Source organism: Ascaphus truei, chromosome 3 (assembly GCF_040206685.1).
Source record: "Ascaphus truei isolate aAscTru1 chromosome 3, aAscTru1.hap1, whole genome shotgun sequence".
Taxonomy (NCBI): domain Eukaryota; kingdom Metazoa; phylum Chordata; class Amphibia; order Anura; family Ascaphidae; genus Ascaphus; species Ascaphus truei.
This window is the reverse complement of record NC_134485.1, coordinates 245,254,167-245,269,368: the sequence shown is the minus strand read 5'-3', so window position 1 is coordinate 245,269,368 and position 15,202 is coordinate 245,254,167. Positions and strand designations below refer to the sequence as shown.

Below are 15,202 nucleotides of genomic sequence, written 5' to 3'. Positions count from 1 at the left end.
AAATCTCCTTCTCCAAAGGGAACAATTCCGGATCTATACCCTCGGACGTAAAGCACCTGGGGGTCTCAATGAATTAATTGAATTGGTCCCTTTTCTGAAATGATACATTTCAATTAATTATATTCCAGCGGTCATAAATTCCCTTATAGGATTATTATATTATAAATACATTGGACCAATGATACTCACTTATTTATGTATTAATGCATCTAACTTTGAAATATTAAGACATTCTCCTTTTCGTAGTAGGACACATTTTTTGCTCTATGTGCCATACGAAGAAAGATATTGGGATGCCTGAGTATATGCAGTATGTATTTATTTACTTTTCATGTATTTTGGTGTCTGGTTCTCTTACAATAAGATGTTCACTATATTTACATTAAGACATTCATTTCTAATATTAAGACATTCACTTCTTTACATGCAAGACATTCTTTGATACAAGAATCTATTGGCTCTATGGATCATGTATTTTGGTATCTGGTTTTCTTACATTAAGATGTTCAGTATATTTACATTAAGACATTAATTTCTAATATTAAGACATTCACTTCTTTGCATATAGAACATTCTTTGATACAAGTATCTATTTGCTCTATGGATTAGGTGGGAACGCAATCTACTAAAGACATCCTCTAGATTTATTAACAATAATTGATAGATGTTTTAATATGATATTCATTATTATTCGAATTGATCCTTTTAAAAGGATGCTTGTATATTTACATGCATCCAAATAATACTGTTGGATCCAATTTAAGATCTAAGGAAAGAATGGGACTACTGTCCATTTTTTGGATCCATTGCAGATTTTTAAATCTATTAAAGATATTTTATCAATAATTGATAGTATTTCCAATGCTATTTTTTCTTTCTTTATTGTTTGCTCAGTGTTTGATGCACAATTTGTGTGCTGTTGTCATGTGTTTTTTGTATTATTTTTGAGTATGTTTCCTTTTTTCATTTGTATATATTTTTGCTTAGTATGGTCGAGTTTGTGCAATGTACTGTCATATTGTTTATGGTTTTATGATCAGTTCGTTTAGTCTATTTGTTAGGTAGTGTTGATATTTGGTAAGCTAATTGGAAAGCTTATAGTAAAGTATGCGGTATGATCCCTATTGGTTAAGATCCGATCGAGCCTTAGTACTTAAATTGTGCCTAGGAATCACAAGGCCAAGCCCCTGATGAAGTGTCAATCCGACACAAAACACGTTGTGGTGAGGTCATATGCAGCGACGTTACGCCCGTGACGACGGACATCCGGAAGCTGCCATCAGAGTACACCACGAGGACACCGACTGAAAGTTAGATATGGTTGCAGAATACCATCTTTTGTAGCTGGACTATTTCCTGTAAACATCTGAGGACTTTTTTGGATCGCGGGGTCTCTGGGTACAGAGCCTGACCCTCTGATTGTATGCAGATGATTAGATCAATCTGATCTACCTCTTTTAATGTGAGTGTTATATGTTCTATATTTAACATATAAATTATATTTTGTTACTAATTTCGTTTTTGTTTTCTCTCTTTTTGTGTTTTTAAATGGCAGGGACAGGGATGGGATACAAAAAGTACAAATACTTACACGTAATACCTAGCTCCCAGTGACACTAAGGTCCCTATTAACTTCAATGGAAGTTAATGTATCTTTAATTATGCAGTGCTCTGCATCTCAGCATATTGAGTAAAGTAGTAACAATCTTTAGCTTGGGAATGTCACAATTACAGAACTGACATTGACATTATTTTGACTTTCATTGAAATAAGTAAATAGACACTTTATTGATATATACTGTAGTAGTAAAGGGAAAGGGAGGAGGATGGGGAAGTGGGCTCTCGCTACAGCTTGGTTAACAATAGAAATACATAGTGGCAGAGGTGCATAGGGGGAATGAATAGACGATAGAAAATGAGGGAAAGGAAACACCCTTTAACTTGCACTCAGTGTCTCAATAGATATGATTGTTGAAGTTAATACTTATTATTTTATTATATACATTAAAAGAGGGGGGGGAAATAGCATGAACATCTAATTTTGATCATGTGCATACATTAGAACAACAAACACAAACATATATACAAACATAAACTGGAAGGGGACCTAATGAGCAGCCCGTAGGTAGGTATTCACTCAATGAAATCAAGGCTCACATGGGTATAATACATGGAACCCCCGTTCCAGCACTAATTAAAAAACCTGTATTCAATCAGACAGGTATCCAAGGCTAACAGTCATAGGGGCCTATGCAGAGAGCAGCGCTATTTCGAAATTCGCCATTTTTTGGAGAAAATCGCGCAGAAAACAGCAGAAAATGGCGAGTTCCGAAAAACGCGCCAATTTTTCTTTTCTATTTGTAAAACTCGCCTCGCGGCTGGCGAGAACCTCAATCTCGCCAGTTTTAAAAATATCCTAATGCAGAGAGCCGCGAACGGCATCTAGCGGCTGTTCGCGCCAATAAAATGGCGCGATTGTCTCCTTTTTGCCTCGCCAGAAAAAATTGGCAAGAAGCTGCCGCTCGCGGCCATTGCAATGGGAAAAAAAAGGCGCGAATTTGTTTTTACACGTTTCTGAAGCGCACATCTCGCCAATTTAAACTCGCCACACACATCCATGTTAAACATAGCAGGATGCTTGTATATTTACAAGCAGAATTCGCACTTTTCTGCATATGGAGAATAAAACTCTCCAAAAAAGCTACTTTTTACTAAATTCGCCATTTTTAAAATTCGCTGCTCTCTGCATAGGCCCCATAATGTTGTAGTGGAAATGGGAGGCGGGACTAACAAGGCCAAACGTCATGACGTCACGACGTAGCTTCGACCGGGTGGTGAGTGGTGAGCGTCTCTGAACGCTGAGTTTAGCAGACAGGCTGGCAATATGCTACATAGTGTGATCATTTGAATCACACTACCTGCTAATCTGTAGCTATAGCCAATATACTGCTGGATCTTTTTGATACTATTGATGTATATCTTAACCATGACGATTGGACAGCAAGTATAGCAAGCGGTATTGTGCCACTAATTCATGATCAGCTATTAAGCTGACCAACTAAGACTGCTATAATGTAATATGGTCTTTCAGCTATAAGAAATATTAGTAGCTGACTGCAGCGTTTACACTCGCAGATACTCTCACCCCACCCCGCGCTTCTTTACTATCATTATCATTGTGTGCTCGTGTGTTATTTCACTATTGCTCACCTTGTGCAGTTCATTTAGCTTAGTGTAGGAGGCTATAAATTGATACGGGCTTTGACCCGTGCCTCAGGGCCAACCGAATCACATTTTGTGGGCCGTTCTTCACTGCTGCACTATAGATTAGATTTAAGCTATTATTATGAAACTTTAAATATATACAAATAAGTCTATTTTTCTCGTGGTGAGAAGCAGATGTATTTCTCAAATTGATTACACTTACAGGTTACACTGAGCACTACAACATTATGACTGTTAGCCTTGGATACCTGTCTGATTGAATACAGGTTTTTTAATTAGTGCTGGAACGGGGGTTCCATGTATTATACCCATGTGAGCCTTGATTTCATTGAGTGAATACCTACCTACGGGCTGCTCATTAGATCCCCTTCCAGTTTATGTTTGTATATATGTTTGTGTTTGTTGTTCTAATGTATGCACATGATCAAAATTAGATGTTCATGCTATTTCCCCCCCCTCTTTTAATGTATATAATAAAATAATAAGTATTAACTTCAACAATCATATCTATTGAGACACTGAGTGCAAGTTAAAGGGTGTTTCCTTTCCCTCATTTTCTATTGATATATACTGTTACAGCAGATTCGAATGCATGCAATCAAGCCAATAACTTCCCTGGTCTGTAGACACTAGCAGGAACATTTTCCTTTATGCTTCTTCTGCTGCATGAAATGAGACAAGACTAGAGAGAATGTAATGAATGAATAGCAGAGTATGAATAAAACAATATTTGTTAACTGCACATACACTAGGATAAATAAAGTCACTGTGCTTTGTAGCTTTTCAGAGTCTCAGGAGGTTATTTATTACACAATATAAATATTAATGTTTCAAAAGTGTAAGTAGCAGCTACAGTACCTGTTAGTTCTATTTTTTTATTACTTTGGGCTATTAAAATACTTGTACACAGTGGATCATTCATGAAGACCAAAACGTTGCAGAAATACAATTCGTGTTTGCAGTGCAGAACTTTGCATTGTTTGTGAAACAAAATTGCATCATTGTTCAGTAATTCAAAAGGAACTCATCTGAAATGTTCTCTGTTCTTATGCTGTCACGAAGCCGGTATCGGCTTACTGTATTGCACATCTTTCTAATGACCAATGTAAAAGTTCCTGTAATCGATGTATTTATTGTAAACTAGTAGTCTATACTCCAGTAACCCTTCACAAAAAAAAAAAAAAAAACTGATGTAAACGTATTCCTAGCAAATCGATGTGCTAATGTTTCAGGACTGTAGGACTGTCACGGCAATAGAAATAATGGCAATAGCAGGAAAGAGCACAGTAAGTGTTGACCAATGCAGTTATCTGGAAACAGAACATGATGGCTCGGCAAGGAACTGATAATGATGAAGCCGAGATGTGTTCAGCAAGCTACTGGCAACAGGGCAGGTTAATATAGAGGTAATTGTCAATTCTACAACACCACAACAAAGTCAGTGAAAAAAAAACCTCACATTTTATTTTGTAGCATGGCTAACGGTTCATTCTACGGATGAAGGTCTCTGCCAAGAGTGAAACGTTGACCATGCTACAAAATAAAATGTGATATTTTTTTCCCACTTATGGTGTGCTTTGGCAATTACAGTACCTCTCTATCGATGCATCTGTGTGCACATGCCTCAGCACCTCATATTTACATAGCACTATATTGACTCCTCTGTGTATTTTTGGCGTATAGAGTTACTTTGTTTTTGTAGCATGGAAGGTGAAACCAAGTAAGGTACGGGACAGGGGCTGAAGCAGAGACCTAGTCAGGTAGGTAGAGATAAAAGCAGGCAGCTAACAGGACACGTCATGAGACAGAAACAAGATCAGAGACAGCAACAGCAACCAAGTCAAACCCTTTGTGTTCTGGTAACTGGTCTGTGCTCAGCGCTGCTTAAATATAGTGTTCACTAAGGGTGTGTAAGTAATAGGGATTAGCTGTGTGCTAGCCAAGGCTGTGGTTCAGGCTAAAACTTGGACCAGCCTTAGAGCACCCCTTTACTTTCTTCGTCCAGGTTTTAAATGGATAAACGCTACAGAAGACTTAAAAAGAAGTCAGGGAGCATCAGCATAGACAGAAGGTTCCCAACAATGCTCTTCAGGGCCATAGCCTTTCCAGTCAGAGATATTGTAATTGACCTCTAAACCTCCTGGAATCTAAGATTCTGTCCACCAAACATCCCTGCCAATACTGAACCCTACTAGGAGCTGTAGGGGATTGGGTACATATGGGAAAGGGGATTTTCCTTGTATAATTTCAAAAGACTAAACTGAAAAACAGGAATACTTCTGTAAATTTAAGACAACAAGTCACTTAGTTCACCTGATTCTCAGCAACAAATGGTGCCAAAAGGCTCTGACCGAGTATGGCTGCTAGATGTACTTGTTTCAGTTGTGTGGAAAGCCATACCTTGTCTTTTAATTGATATGTTGGTTCTGTTAGTGGTTTTTAGCTTGTCACTTAAGGCCTGTGGTGACTAGATGTTGTCGGAGCTGCTTTTTCAGTTGCTGAAGTGCTCAAGTCCTAATTTACACAACTGCTGGGATTGAACAGGAAGATGGATGATATCTATAGTTAGCATATAATAGACTGATCTAAATGAATCGGTGTATGGAATTACAGGTGAATCCTGCCATTGGTAGTAGAAAAATCCTGATAATTCAGGAAGCAGCGTAGCTATGGCTCCAGGATCTGATTAGACTTCTGTCTGCCCACTGGATTGTGGGTGGTATTTTTTTTTTTTTTTTTTTAATTACCAGAAAGTAATACATTGAGAGTTACCTCTTGTTTTCAAGTATGTCCTGGGCACAGAGTTATAAAAATACATGGTTACAGTAAAAGAACAGGGTTATACATTCAATTCACAGATAACCAATTCACTGATATTTAATGAACAGATAGAGTTGGAACATTGGATACAAGTGATAAAGGGCTTGTGAATTTCAGATTGAAATAGAGCAGCTTTAACTTCACCAAACATCAGCGAACGGCAGCAAATGACTCACACCCTTTGGCTGTGCCAAAGGCTATCCGCCTTTGGGGCAACGCAGATATACACTGGGGTGGTTGAGATTCAACGCAGCTGTGAATACAAAGTTCTTTTTTTTCTTGGCTCATTAACATTCCAGTGGGTGGGGTTGATGTTCTACAAAGTACAAGCAAATGTTAACCCTTAGCACGGTGGTCCTGTTCAGAGGGGAGAATCTCTTGGGGAACCCCATCAGGCTTTCCGCCTTTGGGGCAATGGAGATGTACACTGGGGAGGTTGAGATTCAATGCAGCTGAGAATATAAAGTTCTTTGTATTATTGGCTCATTAGCATTCCAGTGGGTGGGGTTGACTTCCCCAAAGAACAAGCAAATGTTAACCTTTAGCTATGGAGAGGAGAGCTATGACTGAAGTACCAAAGATTTACAGAATTTTTGCCAGAACGGTGAGGTAAATTGTGCACCTCATATCGGATGGGCAGTCAAATTAAAATGGACCACCTCACTTTCCCTCACCTGAGCTGGACGTAACTGTTTCCCAAAAATTCACCGTACCTACATTGTGCTGTTATCGCTGGTTATTTTCTGCAGATGTCAGAGAGCAAACGATACCTCCAAGTTGCATAGATTCAGCCTCAGGGGAACTAAGAACTTGGACTGGAGCCAACCTAAACCGAGCTAGTTCATTCCTCTGTTACTGGTCTCCTAGAAGAGCAGTGCTCCAGATGTAGTTACGAGGGTCGGAAGTCAGTTTTAATACACAGCTCAGAAGGAGTCTCCTCTCTAGCCAACTCATCCTTTTGAACTTTAGAGAGAACTCTGCAAAAGTGGAAACTCTGACCTGCTGCATTCTTGTTTGTATCAGACACCTAACATCTGGCAGTGAAGGGGAGAATCCGGTGCGACAGCAAGCAGCCCAATGACATCAGATCCCGGGTTTGAACACAGTAGCTTTATTGAACACACACAGGTAAAACAGCAGGCTGCAGCACAGCCTCCTCCACTACGCGTTTCACGCTCTACTGGCGCTTCGTCTATCACCTGGCCACTGAACATGAGCCCTGACCAAGGGATAGCAGTGCCATTTATGGTTTGAGACCTGTTTGTACCATCACACAGAACAGGCATGGATTGAAATAAACTCTCAGAATTGTCAAACCGAAGACTGTCAAGCTCCAAAAGGGGTGACAGGACAAGGCCAGTGCATCCCCTTTGCACAGTCTTATGATTAGGCCCAACTTCATATTATCTGTCATGTACATTGAGGGTTGGGGTGGAAAAAATAGCAGACATTGGTTCATAAATCCTCCATTAAATGTGTGATTCCCGAAAATGTAGCAACTGGAGCGGCTGGGACAGAGATAGTGGAGTTAAAACTGATGGGAAATCCAACAAACCTTGCAGTGTATTCACCTGAACTTGGTGTGCCTGGATGGCGTTTACTAAAGTGCCCGATTGCTCTCTCGGGTAGAATCCATGTGGAGTGCCAGAACCAACTCTTAGGACTGTTAGGGATAGGCAACTAGACTCTGATTGCCACAGCAAAGAAGGGTCTCAATAGTAGAAGAGTGCAGTAAGACAAGTGGTGAGCGATGCAGTTGTCTGGCAACAAAGCAGGGTAGCTCAGCGAGGAACTGAAGCCAGCAGAGAGGTCTGGAAGCTGGAAGCAGGACCTGTCAACCCAAGTAATCAGGTATGGTAGCAACAAGGGCTGAAGTAGAGACGTGATCAGGCAGGCAGATATCAGGGCAGGCAGCAGGTCACAGCAGGGCACAAACAGGATCCTTATTGTTTTGGAAATTGGTCTGTGCTTTGAGCTGCTTAAATTAGTGTTCACGATGGGTGTGTCAGCAACAGGGACGTACACAATGCTTGGAATGCACATATGTTCCCACCAGCACATTCTAATGAAATTGTCCTTAATGAGTGACCAGCAAGGAAGATGCCAGTGACCATGTTTTTCTAAGCGGGGGACATCCTGCAGAGGGCACATATATCAGAATTTCTCTAGGTTCAGGAACTTTTTGGATTCATTCTGGAGAAATGATACTTTATGCATTACATGAATTGTGTGTTAGCAATTACATTTCAGAAACTCATCACAAAGGCTCTTTTATACAGAACACAAGCACCATTGTGTTTTTTTTAATTTTTTAATGACTTTAAACGCTTTGGAGCAGGGTCTTCTTTTGTCTTATGATGTCATATACCTGTCACACTTATCCCCCATTGTTTGTAATTTAGTTACCTTGTATTGTAAGTGCTGCCTAATTTGTTGGTTCGATATAAATAAAAGATTCCATAATAAAGAGTTAAATAATATTGAGTAACAGGAGCCAGAGCTGAAGCAAGCTCAGTACAAGCAGTGGGGGATGAGAGGGGGAAGGCTTTTATGTGATGTAAAGGTTCAATTGATATTGAATGTGCGCTCACTTTGTTTGTCACTAAGTGCACAAATATTAAGTCGAAGATCGGACAAGAGCTCTAACAAGTTCACTGACATCTGCAAAACAAATGGTTAATAAGATTTGAGTGTAATATTCAAGACATACAGTATAGTGCTACTTTTATGGGATGGAGACAGATGACACAGAACCACAAAGAATCACCAGTTCCAAAGAATCAAGGTGAGAAATCAAGATTGTACGCTTTTTGGTCTGCGGTCAGATCTTACAGCTATTTTTAATTATGCCCACTATAATTACAAGGCATAACAGGAAAAATAATACCTTTGCCCTTACATGCACATTTCCCCCAAAAATGAGATCAGTAGCAACAATTCAATAAAAAATGTAAAAAGACAGGAATTTAAATTCCCTCTAACTTTTTGTTATATTCTGTGGAAAACGATCTTTGAAAAAGTAGAATAGATTTAAGTAACATTGCCAATCTCAAACTGACAGTCAGGCGTAGTGTTATGTAAACATTTTAGTTAACATATATTAGATTTTGTTATGAGGCTGTAATATTGCTGCATATATAAAGAAATATGAGCTAGGTGGTCTACTTTACATCTATGCCTACACCTATTTATTGGTGTTTCGAATACAGAAGAGAACCCGTTAAGTATACATTACCTTCCTCTTTGCTCTCTCTGTCACCAGATGAATGTCTGTCCTTGGGTCTCCTGAATATCACACATTGATTTTCTATGTTGGTTTTCTCTTTAATTAGCTTTTCCTCAGACCTGGTGCTTTTTCCTTTCTCTTTTCTCCTCTTCTTTTCTTTCAGTGGAGGTGTGGGCTTCGTGATGGGTTTAACCATTTGGACATTTGGTCTAATTTTCAAATAGAAAACACAGATTACAATTGTTTAAAAATATTATGAAGAAAGCCTTTTTCATAACAAATCTGATTGGAGTTACAAGCCACACTACTGTCATAACAACCTTTTAAATATTAATAATAATAGCATGCTCTTGTGTAGCGCTTTACAGAGACATTTTGCAGGCACAGTTCCTGCCCCATGAAGCTTACAATCTATTTTTTGGTGCCTGAGGCACAGGGAGATAGTGACTTGCCCAAGGTCACAAGGAGCCGACACCAGGAATTGAACCTGGTTCCCCCAAACTCAGTGCCAGTCAGTGTCTTTACTCACTGAGTCACTCCTTCTCCCAAGATGAACTATTGTATTCAAATGGTACAAATAATATACAAGACGTATGGATGCAAAATAATTGATGCTTGCTTAAATATCAATGTTTCGGTCCTAGATCATACCTTGTTTAATGCTCCATGTTAAGTTTGAATCATTTGCATCTTCTCTATTTAAAGCAATGGTCACAGAAATTTTTTTTTATTATTATTTTTTTTTAAAGGAGCAGAATTGTCCCGTATGTATGTATGATATGCACAGAGATAGAGAGAGATGGACTGAAGGGGGTCATCACAGCTGAACTGCATTTATTTTAGCTCCAAGAACCTCCTGCTTCCCAATATACATACAGGGAAGGTGCTGCTGGTTACTTCCTGGTTGTTTAAATGCCCGCAGTATGTGGGTCAACAGGGAGCTTTCTATTGGCCCACATAACGCAGGAGATTTAAATGTCATTTTGGTTTCCCTGGAGAACTCTCGGGTACCAGTCAGTCCCCAGAGCTGAAATTAAAACAGTTCAGCTCCGCGGATCCCCTGCATGTAAAAAAAACGGGGAGCAAAAAAAGCCTGCTCTTTTAACTACAACATTACAATGAATTATTTTTTTGAGGGGAATTTAGTTTTTTTTTCCCCCTTTAAACAGTTACAATGAGCATGGCACTTCCCATGCACCTGTCTTTCTTTTTATTATTGTGTGAATGCCACACCATTGTATTCTAGACCACATTAATAGTAAGTATAAGTACAAGCTGTGCTCTTTTCTGCGAAAAAAGGTGGGGATACTGTAATAGCTTACACAGTAGCCGTCTGCGCATGTGTGAGCTCTTGCCGACGGCTGCTGTGTTAATTGCTTACACAGGAGCGGGTGCGCACTCAGCAATTATCTCTGTTTTGATACCCAATAAAAACTTACGTTGAAAAAAAAAAAGTTGGGATACCCACAGAAAAAAAACCCTAAGTATAAGGCCTTGGCCAGGGTGGCGCTGAGCGGGCGGGCGCGCTCACGCTGACGCGATGAAACACATTGCGGCAATGTGTGTGGCTAGCGTGAGCAAGCGCTTGAGCATGTGCGGCGCTTAGCTGCTTGCCAAGCAAGCAAATTTGAATTTGCTGTTGCTTGCTTGCGCCGCCGCTCATGAGCGCCTGCACGCTCAGTGCCACCCTGGCCGCAGCCTAAGTATCCGTCATCTAAATTTAGCATAGGTTGAACTTGATGGGCATATGTCTTTTTTCAACCTCATCTACTATGTAACTAAGATCTCTTTTTGTCTAATACCATGTTGACAAAGGGACGGTAGTTGTACAAAATGTAGGAACATTTTGACCTAATGATATGAAGAATATCTTCCCGCTTTCAAAGTTAAATCTCCACATTTGTTTATTGTGGGGGGAGCTCACAGGAAGCTAATAGTGGCCCCTGCATTTATAGATCAACAAAAAAAATCTAAATAGTAAGTATGAAAATATTAGAAATAGTTATGGAATACTGTCCCAGAGGGGTTGCATGTTATCCTAGCCAAGATATAAAAAACGTTTTCTTTGCTTTCAATTTTTGCACATTTCTCACACAAAGAGATTTTTGATAGTTGAGACAAATGATTTTTGAGACAAATGATAGTTGCATCAATTACTAATTAATCTGTTAAGACTTCTGCAAGCATTCCTAGAATGCACCCAGGTCTTGATCAAAAATGGGCCTGTTTAGAATTTTTTTCCAAGCATTATTTTTTTATTTTTAATGGCTAAGCCCATTATGAGGAGAGTCACAGATCTCATCACACATTTTATTTACCAAACATAAAACAAGGTTTTAATAGAATTTTCAAATGTTAAAAAAGCAAACATCCTTTCTTACTAAATGACATTCTAAGTTTGCTCAAATTGATTATTTGTCATCTCTTTCTAACAAGCTAAAGAACTTATATTGCTGTTAACTTTATTTTGATTATATGCACTAGGTTAGCAACAGAAATGTATAGAATTACATTTCTATTCATCATACTTTTCAACATAAAATATATGTATATCTAGGATGCTTTCAAAAAAGGTTTACTGTACTTTCATTGACAATAGTTCCACCTATTTATATACATTTATATGTAAACATATAGATATGCTTTAATATATATGGCATTTTTAATGTCAGGGAAGTAAAGATTTCTCCATATAGAAACTATTATAATTTTTTTAATATATATTTTTTTAAAGCCTATAGTCATCACCCTAAATGCTCTTGCTCTGTTGCCTCAGCATATTCCTAAGGAGGTTGTGAGCCAATAAATACTGAACACCGACTCCTGCCAGAGTCATGTAACGTGCACTGTCCTTCCGCTGGGGCCTTTATGTAAAGCGTAGAATCTGAAAGAACATGCGTTATATTTGAACAAAAGTATATTCAATGCAACTGCTTTCTATTCTCTCAGTCAATTTATTAGTAGTGTAGAAGAAACATCAAGGTATGGAGGACAAAAGAACTGATAAGATGCGTCACTGAATGATGTCTGAAGTGCCATCCAAAGTCCCTAAGCACTTGCTATTTAATAGATACTATTCGTGCGTAGACGTGGTTTGATGGTAATTCTAACGTATTTATCATTCACCTTTAATGTGTTTCAGTTTGTGAGAAGGCTGAATTTATGGTCAATAAGAGTTTTGTTTGGAGCACAATGAATGAAACAAGAGATATTCTAGAAATGTACAAATTAAGCCTATTGATACAAAACAGCAGTAGTTAAGTGATCAGTGTGGTGGCTTTGTGATAGATTTATTTTTATTTAGCAAGAAGCTTATTTTTAAAATATTGACACGCGCATATGGGTTTGTTTCCCATTACATATTTATATGCAAACATGAGTGCGAGATTTATTTGGGGGGGGGGAGAGGGTACACCGCACTTACAGAGGCCCCGTATTCTTCCCCAAAGCATTTCAATTAAATGTCAGGGAGTGCGTGTGAGGCCTCTGTAAGGTCCTTTACCTTGTCTCCGGTGGCTTTTGGCGATGTGACACCGCTTGCCATGGCAAAGTGACGTCACTTGACATTGTGACATCAGAACGCCGGAGACAAGGTAAGGAGGGGGGGGGGGGGCGCGAGCCGGTGGGGAGAGCAGGCAGGGGGGCGCAGGGGAAAAAGTTTGCACACCCTTGCATTATGTTAAGAAAACATAGTCTGGTCAAAAAAATCTGACATACAAACGTGTAAAGCTTTTAAAAGGTGCAGTCTCACAAAGCCGACCAGAACACAACCTTTTGTAATGAATTTTATCAGGCTTCCCCCCAAAAAAATTGTGAAATGTAATTACTAGTTGAATTTCTTAGGAGCCTTTCCATAGGGAAGTGTTTGTCAATCACCCTATTCTTATCAGAGACCAATAAAGGTAAGAGGAGGGGGAGAGACAGGGAATCTAGCTGTACAAGCACTTGTACACACAGTGACATGAGACAAAAGGGAGTAGCCTGAGGAAATCAGGTTCCCAAGTCTCCGCTCCCCATGTTACTTGTTACATTAATTATTATTTACTAATACTTTTAGATGTCCAATTTGGGTAAAAGCAAAACATCAATCACCCACGTGTAACACCTCCAACATGTCACTGCCATTAGTACACTTTGGTCCGAGGAGTGATTACCTGTATAAAAGCAGTGAAAGTACAGTAGCTCATCTAAAATGTTAGTTATACATACTGTAACATACTGTGTACTTAATATTGATCCTACATTACTTATTTAAAAAAGAGAAAACACAGCGCACGACTCTCATAGTGTAGTAAAGTAATTATATTGTGACAATATTAAAATGTAAATGATTGCACGTACAACATAAATTAATCATAAAAGCAGGACATGTTTAGGGTACATGTTACCACTCTGGAGATTGATGACTTGCTTCGTGAGGTTCCCTCAACATACGCTCCTTCTGGTCCGGGCAGGAAACTTAACCCCAGTTGCAGCAAGAGTATCCAATCACCGTTACATAGTACCCACAGGGTTACAATGAAGACAGCAATGGAGCAAACCTCTCCTACACCGCTAGACCCACTTCAGCTTGGACCCCTAACGTAATTGGATACTCTTGCTGTAACTGGGGTTAAGTTTCCTGCCCGGACCAGAAGGAGCATATGCTGAGGGATCCTCACGAAGCAAGTCATCAATCTCCAGAGTGGTAACATGTACCCTAAACAGGTCCTGCTTTTATGATTAATTTATGTTGTACGTGCAATCATTTACATTTTAATATAGTCACAATATAATTACTTTACTACACTATGAGAGTCGTGCGCTGTGTTTTCTCTTTTTTGTATGTTCCTTGTGTGATGTTGAGCCATCCACTCGGACAGGCTGCAGACTCTCCACAGATGTTAAAGTGTTTTTGTATCTTATTTTCATCTTAATTTATTTCACATTTAGGAACACAAGATTGTGTTCCCTTAAACCTTTAAAGTGCACTTTTAATTCACAACTTTATTTGGGTTGTAAATTGTCCACAATAATTATTGTATTTATTATTATTATTATTTATATATATATATATATATATATATATATATATATATATATATATATATATATATATATATATATATATATATATATATATATATATATATATATATATATATATATATATATACACACTGTATTAAGCTGCATCCGGTGTGCAGTTGATTGTTTTTTCATATAACTCATCTAACTACTTTCAAATATGTCATTCTTGAAACAGAGCATTAGAGAACATTGATCCAGTAGTCCTTTCAATTGTGTAAGTTGGTACGAAGTTCAGCATCAGAGTAAAACATGCATTCATTTTAATTAAATATATTTCTTTCTATGAGTTAAAAATATTATTGCATAGTCTCCCGTGTTCTCCTGCTCTAACCAGTGACATACACAGACAATATCACTGGCGCACACAGATTGTCACTTACAGAGATCTCACATAGGCGGCAGTTGAGTTTCTTAGCGGCCTCTGAATGGGGAAGTGCTTGTCATTCAAGTGCTTTCATTACCCAGCCGGTCTATTTCAGAAAACCAATCCAGATAAGAGGAGGAGGGGGGGAGAGGACTTTGGCTGTACAAGCGCTTGCTGAACACAGAAACATCACACAAAAGGGATAAGACAGAGGAAATGAAACCCCTCCCAAGTCTTACTTAAAAACCTTTTTTTTTTAAATACTTAAAGGTGTTAGATTTGGGTAAAAAAAAAAAGTATCAATGAACCAGATGAGACGTGATAACACAGTGAAATATAGATCACGTCCTTGTCTGCCTGTACCTGAGGGACAGTATTCTGCCCCTCCCCCAGAGAAGACGTTACTTCTTTAGACCCTCATCCAGTTCAGAATAAAGTGTGGAGCTACTGGGTCGGCCAGAGCATTCCCCAGTATTTCCACATTACATCGTTCAACA

General features: G+C 38.9%; 1 protein-coding gene across 3 annotated transcripts in view; it reads right to left on the bottom strand.

The window, feature by feature from the left end:
- The window catches only part of VWA3B (von Willebrand factor A domain containing 3B), a 161,324-nt gene that overhangs the window by 33,698 nt on the left and 112,424 nt on the right, over positions 1-15,202 (bottom strand). For all 3 annotated transcript variants that reach the window (XM_075590547.1, XM_075590548.1, XM_075590549.1), the window contains one exon: positions 9,281-9,480. In XM_075590547.1, coding sequence (XP_075446662.1) covers positions 9,281-9,480 — 200 coding nt within the window. The remainder of the gene's footprint in view (positions 1-9,280; positions 9,481-15,202) is intronic.